The sequence below is a fragment of the Limulus polyphemus genome, unplaced genomic scaffold (assembly GCF_000517525.1).
Source record: "Limulus polyphemus unplaced genomic scaffold, Limulus_polyphemus-2.1.2 Scaffold5616, whole genome shotgun sequence".
Classification (NCBI taxonomy): Eukaryota; Metazoa; Arthropoda; class Merostomata; order Xiphosura; family Limulidae; genus Limulus; species Limulus polyphemus.
Window position 1 is genome coordinate 32363 of NW_013671226.1, and position 9355 is coordinate 41717.

General features: G+C 32.3%; 1 protein-coding gene across 2 annotated transcripts in view; it reads left to right on the top strand.

Moving 5' to 3' along the window:
- The window catches only part of LOC106472793 (mesoderm induction early response protein 1-like), a 42437-nt gene that overhangs the window by 11421 nt on the left and 21661 nt on the right, over positions 1–9355 (top strand). For both annotated transcript variants that reach the window (XM_013933458.2, XM_022401333.1), the window contains exon 4: positions 215–351. In XM_013933458.2, the coding sequence (XP_013788912.2) occupies positions 215–351 (137 nt within the window). The remainder of the gene's footprint in view (positions 1–214; positions 352–9355) is intronic.

Genomic DNA, 9355 nt, shown 5'->3' on the forward strand with positions numbered 1-9355 from the left:
TTTCCCCAAAACTTTGTCTTCAAAATAAGGGTGTGTCTTATACACCGGTGCATCTTATACACCGGTACGTCTCATACACCGGTGCATCTTATATTCCGAAAAATACGCTATATTAATTGTCCTTTAACATATAGATAAATATGTAATAAATTGAAGTAGGCAGTAAATTATGAATTTAAATCAGACATGATGTAGTACATTATGCTTTATATAGGAACAGAAAGTGATCAGGATTTTGATCCAACTGCTGAAATGCTTGTGGATGACTTTGATGATGAAAAGACTTTAGACGAAGAAGAACTCCTAGAAGAAGAGGAGGGAGTAACTGGAGAGTTAGATGATCTTCAGAAGGTAAGTGAATAAAGATACTATATGAATTAATTTTCCGATATGAAGACTTGCCTAAGTGCACAAATCAACTATTTTTCTTTTGAATCTGCACTATTCTGACTTACAGGTAGATTTGCATGCCATCAACCTGGTGAAACTCTCACCTAAAATTCACATGAAAACACCTGAATTTCTGCTTCTATGTAATTACTTATCATGGAGCAAAATCCTATACCAATAGGAGTGTGACATACCCCCCTGCACAAATGCTCTCTCTCAACATTCACGTGCATAATTCTCATTTTTTTCCTTGACATAGCCATGCTAAGGTGTGTTTATAAATACTTCAACAACTTTACTTCCTATTTTCAACAGTTATATATGAATTCACAGATTAACATAAATTTTCTTGTGTTGATGTGAGTACAAATATCATTCACAGTTACCAACAATTTTGATAGTGCTTTGCCTTGAGATCGTGACAATCATCATGCATTGCGAAAGGTAACATAATATTGACCAATGTGTGGTAGGGTCCATGTTGCTGCCTGGACCCTCTTCTTCTGTCCCTGTCATGCATTTCCCTTTGCAGATTTTGAAGCTCAAGTTGAGAAGGAAGTAATGGAGTGACTTTTCCACCCAATATTGCTCTACCTACCAAATGTCGCTCAATTTTTCCAACCTTAGATATATTTGCTACCTGTTGTTTTTTTTCCTCTCCCCATTAGTGCCACACCTGACATTTTCTTTGGGTTTCAATTGATATGTTGTTTAGAACTACTGTTCAAATAATGTGTTACTCCTTAACTTGTAGTGCTTATACTATAATATTTAATCATCATTACTTTTTAACTTATACCACTTAGGATGTTATGTTTAGTTTTATAGTTCATCTGTCTTTTACATATAAACATTGATGATTGATCATATTTACTTATTCCTTACCATGTAAACATACATGTTAATGTTTATTTACAGTTAGTTGCTCTTTTTAATCTTACACATAGTTGTTAATATTTCGTTCTGATTTATTACTCCTTCATATGTCTAAACATAAGGTAATGATTACATCTCATTCATTACTTCCTCATGTACTCATGGTAGATAATGCTTAGTCTTAATTGATTATCTCTCTCAATATGGGCTTGGTCAATTTGACCAATCACGTAACCTTTTTTGTACTTGTTTAAAGTCTTTATAGATTCAATACTCATAACTCTCAATATAGTGTGTGTATGTCTTTAAAAAATTTGGCAGTCTTTTAGTTAACATTACAGGTCTTTCACATACAAAAAATCATATTTTTAGTGAAGTATTCTTAATAAAATAGATTTGTCAATGAATATATTGAGTATTTGTTTTGAATAGTCTGTATGCAAAATAATTTTCATGTTAAAATAAAAAATACTTTTCCTCATATCAAAAATCTCAAATTTGCTTTGTGTAATCCTTTGTGTTTGCATTTCAAAGTTTTTGTTTTTTTTTCAGTAAAACTTTATAGTTTATCTGTTATTTTCTCTACCCTATCTCAAAACGGTATCGGTCAATTTGACCGACCTCGTAACCACCATAAAAAAATTGAAATAAACCTAAATTACCCTTTTTTTTCTTTCTAAATTGTAAAATGAAGCTGCAATCATTTATCCTAAGTAGTTCTAAGTTCGTAAATGTATACATCTATTTATAATTTAATGTTATTGTTTGATTGCCCTTTGAAATGTGTATAACTACTATCCGCACCATTATAAGTTATGAATCACTTTGGGAATGTGCAGTTCAAGTTATGTTATCGAATTACATTAACCACAAGCTGCTTGCAGGTATGCCTCGTGAACCATTTTAATTATTATTATTATTACAAAGATCCATATTTTTAGATTTTAGTTACTTTTGTAATAATAAATATAGAATAAATATGAAAAACAAGAAATAAAGTACTTAACAAATCTTCTTTTTTTCTTGATGTTGGGTTTTCGATGAGAGTTAACCCTAATTTTTAATACTATAGATAGTAATGCACTTAATTATTATTTAATTAAATAATACACTAAAGATTATAGACTAATAACATGCAAAAAGTAGACAAATTCACTTACCTCTCCAAATTATCCTGGTTTTCTAACTATGTGACAAGAGCCATTACAAATTCATCCAAGCTAGTCGTTAACTTTCTCATGGGAATGATGTTCGAACTCTGAATGAAATTGACATTTAACCATTCAGAACATAATATTATACAATACGTCATTTGATAGATGAAAACCTTTCTATTGGTTATAGGTAATATATAATGAAATGTAAGAGAGAACTATCAACGAATTGTGATAGAGAGGATGTGACAGGTGGTTGTGGCAGGAGGGGTCTGATTTTCTATTCGATAGCTCTGAAACAAAACAAAATTGAAGACTATAAAAATTATGTTTTGTCTGAGCAATAAGGATTTCATACAGGGTAATTTACTTTTAATTTCATACTTTTGAAGGGGTGGTGAATAAAATAGGGATGATGACATGCTAAGAGAAAATGTGTCACGTGGGTCACATTAGTGGAAATTCAGGATTTTTTAAAACATTGCCTTGTAGAATTAAGAACTTAAAACTTATATACTTTTAAAATATGGATTATTAACTAAGATTTTATGCTATTCTAATTGGTGTAATATAAAAAAAAAGTAGTTTAATAAAATTTTGAATGTAAGACACTAAAACCATGTGTAATGTGCAGTAAAGGATACCCAAAGCGATAGTTATACCTTGCCATGTATGCATAATTATTAACCCTCTGTCAACTGCTACACTTTTTAAATACCTTTCTGCACATCAAAAAGTGTTACCAAGTTACATTCAAAATTTAATTAAACCAATTTACTGTCAGTGTATTTTAATAAATTACTATTATCAAATACATTATAATTCAAAGTTTTATACTATCCAAGTTATTATTCCTTTATTTCAAAAGAAACCTCTGAAACAAAGAATTAAAACTTCAGTTTTGTATCATGTGATGCATGTGCAATTGAAATGTCATAGATGTGGTTGCTTATGTTTCTGTTCAGTTTTACCTGAGTACCTCTAGGACGGTCCAGGTGAGCTTCTTCTTGTACGTGGTCAAAGTCTAAACTTTAATTTCATTTTACTGTGGCTAACATTCCAAGAAAGAGTTGTTTGTTGTTGTTTTTTTCCTTTCTGGTAGATGCCACTTGAATGGCACACTTGTAACCAATAGAAAGAGCAGCTTTCTCATTTAATTTCTCCAGACTGGAAGGAAACTTAGGCAATAGATTATTTTTGAAATGACAAACAAACTGCTGCTAAGTCCATTGTTGAGATCAGTGTTTCTTGTGCTTGACTATTTTTTCTCGCTTTATACATATTAGTTTGATAGACAGTTAAATTGCATTTAGTTTTTACTTTTATGTTTATTATTTGTGTTTTAAAATTCATATTTGAGAGGCTTAATGATTATTTAAGTTTGTCTACTCGTCGCTTCGCTTGTTATAAAAATAGGTGAGTGCAAACATTTTGCCAGAGGCTAAAGTATCTTTGTTGATCATAATGTTATATGGACCACAGGCACCAGTTGATGTTTTGACATAAATAATTAAAGATAAGGAATTGAAAAGTAAAATAAAACATTAAAAATAAACTAAGTGAAAAGGTAAAAACGTGAAATTACGCACATGCTCCAAAGAAGATATTTTAAGATTATTCAGTGAAGAGGTAAAAGGTAAGTACATATTTCCATTTCTTAATTTTAAATATTTCATTGCACTGTATGTTGATGATAATAGCTAGAATAGTTGAAAATTAAAATATAAACATTTACCTTAAAAAAACTATTGATATTCATTTAGCAGGTTCTAGAAATTATGCCAATTAAATGTGAAAACTGTAAGGTAATAAATAGTATTTTTATACTTCATATAAAAATCACTTTGCAGGTGAACTAATCATGGTTCAACTGCAAATAACTACATTAAATAACAAATTTTATTAGAAATAGTAGAAAAAATCAGAATTGAATATTTTATTTTTCTGAAACTACATACTTTTAGGAACGTTCTTGTCAAATTTCAAACAATTTCAACCAATAGTTTAATTTTGGAACAAAATATGATAAAGATGCCAGGTCCAACAAATTTTAGGATCCAGTATTTGTAAGGTTAATATTAGATTCTAGTTTCTTATTCTTTAACATATACACCTAGATGATAATAATTAGTTCTTGTTCATTACGTCTTCACTTGTACACTTGGAAGTGATGCTTAGTCTTGATTAATTATTCCTTGCTGTGTACGCATCCATGTTAATCTTTAGTTCTAGTCCTTACTCCGTAACATGTAGACAAATGTTTTGATATAGTTCATTACTCCTTACTATGTACACATGCAAGATAATGTTTATTCTTAGTTGACTGTACCTTGACATGCACACATAACTGTTGATGTTTGATTCTAGTTCCTTATTCATTAACATGTACCCATGGAAGATAATGCCTAGTCTTGGTTAATTATTCCTTGCTATGTACACATTCTTGTTAAGGTTTGGTTCTAGTTTTTACTCTTTAACATTTATATAGGAGATAATGTTCAGACATAGTTAATTTCTTCTTAGAATATCGTGTGGTTGTGATTCATTGACCTTTTCCTTATACGCAGCACTTGATGTTTAGATATAGTTGCTTATTCTTAACATGTTTACTTATAATTCATTACTTCTTCATATATATCACACAGAATGTTGTTTGGTCTTAGTTCCTTGCTCATAATGTCACTTAGAAGGTAATGTTTCATCATATTTCATTGCTCCTTAACATGTATACATGTTAGATGATGCTCTCTTTGATCTAGTTCCTCGTTAGCATGCATCTGTAAGCATTCATGTTTAGTTCTCTTTCATTACTACCCCTTACCATCTACATGTACGTGATAATATTTTGATATGTTTTATTTATCCTTAACTTATAACACTTTGACGATGATAAACTTCGTTCATTACTCCTTGATATGTCCACCAGATTAATGTTTTGTCATGGGTTTTACTACGTAATGTATACCCATGGAAGATAATGCTTAGTTCTCATCCATCACTCCATGACAATTCACACATAGACAATACTGTTTTGTTATTGTTCATTGCTACTTAGCATGTTCAGATAGTCTATAAAGATTAATCTGGTTATTTATTTACATACCAGTGGAAGTTTGGTTTGGACATAATCATTTATCTATCACATGTCACGCATCAAAGATGTTATTTTGTTATAGTTCATTAATGGTTAATTACTACTTCTTGTACCATTAGAAGATAGGGTTTAAACATAATTGTTTACTCCATACAATGTCACCCATAGTCCATTTTTAGATGGGGCTAGTTACTCCATAAAATGTACTCTTGGTAGATTCCTTATCAAGAACCATGAGAGTGGTTCATCATAAAGATCGCAAGAAATTGCACAAAACCCTAATTGAATGTTTGGGAAAAAAGCACCTTAAACAATAAAGATTCATTCCAAAACATACATACCTTTCTTGATCTCTATCTTTGCTATCTAAACATCTTTATTCCCCACTTGACTGCACTCGGGTGGTATTTCCTCCACCTCTGCCTTTTCTAAGGTCATAGTTTCCCTTTTTTTCTGCCTTCTTTCTACCCTCTCATTCCTTTCTTCTATGCTGCCCCCTACCTACTTCTTGCCTGATTGGATTGTCATTGTGGTTCTCCATGCTCTTATCCTGGTCTCTGTTGAACCTCTATGAGATGTTTTTGCTCTCCCTGAACACTAGTCCTATACTTATTTGCTGTTTATAGCCATTGAACACACTCTTGTTTCCTTCCTCTTTCTCATTACCACTCTTCCCTTCTTCTTTGTCCTGTTTATGCTACTCATTGTTTAGTCTCACTCTTCCTCCTTATGATTCCTCTCACTGTCCTTTCTCCTTACCCCATTATGGATTATATCTGCCAGCTCATACATCTTATATATGCTCCTCTAATGGCAGATGTTTGCATGCTCTCTCAACCCTCCTCTCATCAGCTTTTCTCCCCTTTTCTCCGTCATGACATGTAAACTTCCCCAAAGTCATTCGTCTCGCATTAAACTATTCCTACCATTTGGCTGTCTTGTCTCCAGTAGCATACATACTTCCATCAATGGCCATTATTCAATTAACCCTGCACTGTAATGGGTGTGGGTATACATTTACTTGTTCTTTCCTCACCATTCTTCTACTTTTGGATCCCACTAAATGGCTATTGTTGCCTCATGGGGTATATTTACTCAAAATTCTGCATAGAGCCAGGATAACTGAAAGTGCTCAGACCATTTGCTCTGGGCCAATCAGTGTCCACTGTGAGAGGGGGTGTTCTGTAAGACTACTGGAGTTCTACTCATGGTACTTACATATAACGTTCTTCAGTCCAATCCAGACTGCACCCATTCCATGGACTATTATGTAAAATAATAGCACATAAGTTGTGCTTCTGCCAGCATCTTTGGCTAGTGCTTGCTGGCTTTTAAAATAGGGTTTTTCAGTTACCCACTGCACTGTCTTCAGTAAAAGACCTTTCCAAACTGAAGAAGTGATGGGTGCCCAGGCTCATTCTCCAGGTCTCCCCTACATGAATCCTCCCCCCCCCCCCATTCAAGTGGAGCATGGAAGTGTAGTATGGACCACTCCAACCTATCGAGATCACAGTCTCTGAGTGGATTTCAGATACACACATCTTGCCTAATCTCTCTTCTCCTTTACCTTGTCCTGCAAGGACATGACCGCTCCAATTGTTCTTGTGGAGTTATTGATATTTCTCAATATCCATATGTGATTATTTGCTCATTAACCCTACTCCCACAGCTGGAAAAGAGCTCAAAGAGTCTGATGGTTGAGTGGTGGTTGCCCCCTAGTGGCACAGCATTATGTTTGTGGACTTACAATGCTAGAATCCGGGTTTCGATACCCGTGGTGGGCAGAGCACAGATATCTCATTGTGTAGCTTTGTGTTTAGTTACAAACAAACAAACAAATAGAATGGTGGTTTCATAAGTATTCTTAACTTGTGTCCTCTGCAGTGCCCTTCTTTCAAAGCTGGTATTGACCCATAAAGACTGACTATCAAGGAGGTGAGCACACTGGATACAGTCTGAACATATCCCAACTACACATATTGGCCTTCAAATGGCTTGTGCGCAAAGTTCTCGGACAGTCATGCACATATTCCACCCATCCTTGTGACGCTTTTGAGATATCTCTCCCTATCCTTCTCTCAGACAAAGAGTATACCTTGTTTCACTTTAACTCCATATATTCACAGATAAATCTTTAGTAAAAAAATCTGATTTTTGTGTATAGAAGACTCGTAATGTTTACTGAAAGCTTACCAAGTTTGATAAAGATACATTTACAATATTAAAAGTTATCATATGGAAACTGATGGTCACATTGACTGATCCCGTATGGAAAGTTAATAAACATACATGTATTTATGTAGGAAAAAAAATCCTTTAACATAACTGTGCTATTTTTAATTAACTATTTGTTCATTGGCTTGGTCAAATTGACTGACCTTGTATCTGTGAAAGTATATATACTAATGTTTACTATAGTCTTGAATTTACTGTTTGTGCATTCATGAAATTTGGAAAGCTTTTAGTAAATATTACAAGTCTGTTTTACATGAAAAGTCACTTTTTTTTTTTAACTAAAGATTTGTTTGTGAATTTTTGAAACCTTTACTGGATCAGTCTAAGAATAAAAATACTTTATACATTTGAGTTACTTTTATTAGAAGAAATATATAACAATAAATATACATACAAACAATGATTTATAACAGTTACTGTGTACTCTAGCTCTTGTGCACTTGAGTAAAAATTTTATGTTTTTTTTGTGAGTCTTGTTGAGTCTCACAACTTTAGGTGTCCAAAAATATTCATGCATGTTTTAGATATGCCTCTTAGAACACAAAAATATATATCAGTCACTAGAATAGAATGTCCCAAAATTACTATAATTTAACTGGATTTCTATGTAGATTATAAATAGGTTAAAAACTTCAGAGAACCAAAATATTATCATCACTTATCAAGCAATTCTATTGACTAACGGTTTATGGCAAGAAAAATAAATGACAATTTTAAGATTAACTCTTTCAACCCGGGCTCAGCCCCTGGGACTGACCTCATATGACCAAATTTGACACCTTATCAGTAAACATTACAATGCTTTCATATGCAAAATATCAAATATTTTATTAAGTTTTAAGGTTTGTAAAGCAATGTTTTTCTCATGCCTTTTTCTTTCTTTTCACATCTTGCCTATCTGTCATGCAAAGTAATTTTCATTTTAAGATTAAAAATACTTTTATGCTTCAGAAAATTTTAACATTTCACAAGTGAAATCTTTATGATGTCCAAATAGTTATCAAACATTTCTTAAGAAAAAACTTTATATTTTATTTTTGGTAATTAATCTCTGTATGGAGTCGGTAGATTTAAACGATCTTGCAACCATCATAAAAAATTAGGAAATAAACATAAATTATGCCTCTTTCATTCTAAAATGAATACAAATTATAACATGAAAACATGAATGTTTAGAGGGAATAGCTTAAATCTCATAACATTATACATTTATATATATATTTATTATTTTTATTATATTGACCTTTCACCTGTGCCTGGCTAAAAATACAGAAGTTACAATGATGCGGCTCATGTGCACTCATGTACCGTATCAAATAACATAAAACTGACCTTTGGTCTGTACAAAATAACTTGTCTTGACTGTGTTTTAGTAGACTAGTATATTGTAAAATACAGTCACATTTCAATTATTATACATTATATGTGTATATAGATTATTGCTATTTTCAAATAAATTCATAAACATATTTTCCCTAAAACATAGAACAGTAAATAAAGAAGTAAAGTAAGCAGTTATCTTTTCTAGTTACTACCCTTGCTGCTGCTTGATGTAGGTTGCTAAGCCTTTAAAAATTTTGCATGTGGAGAATATGAAACAAAATAT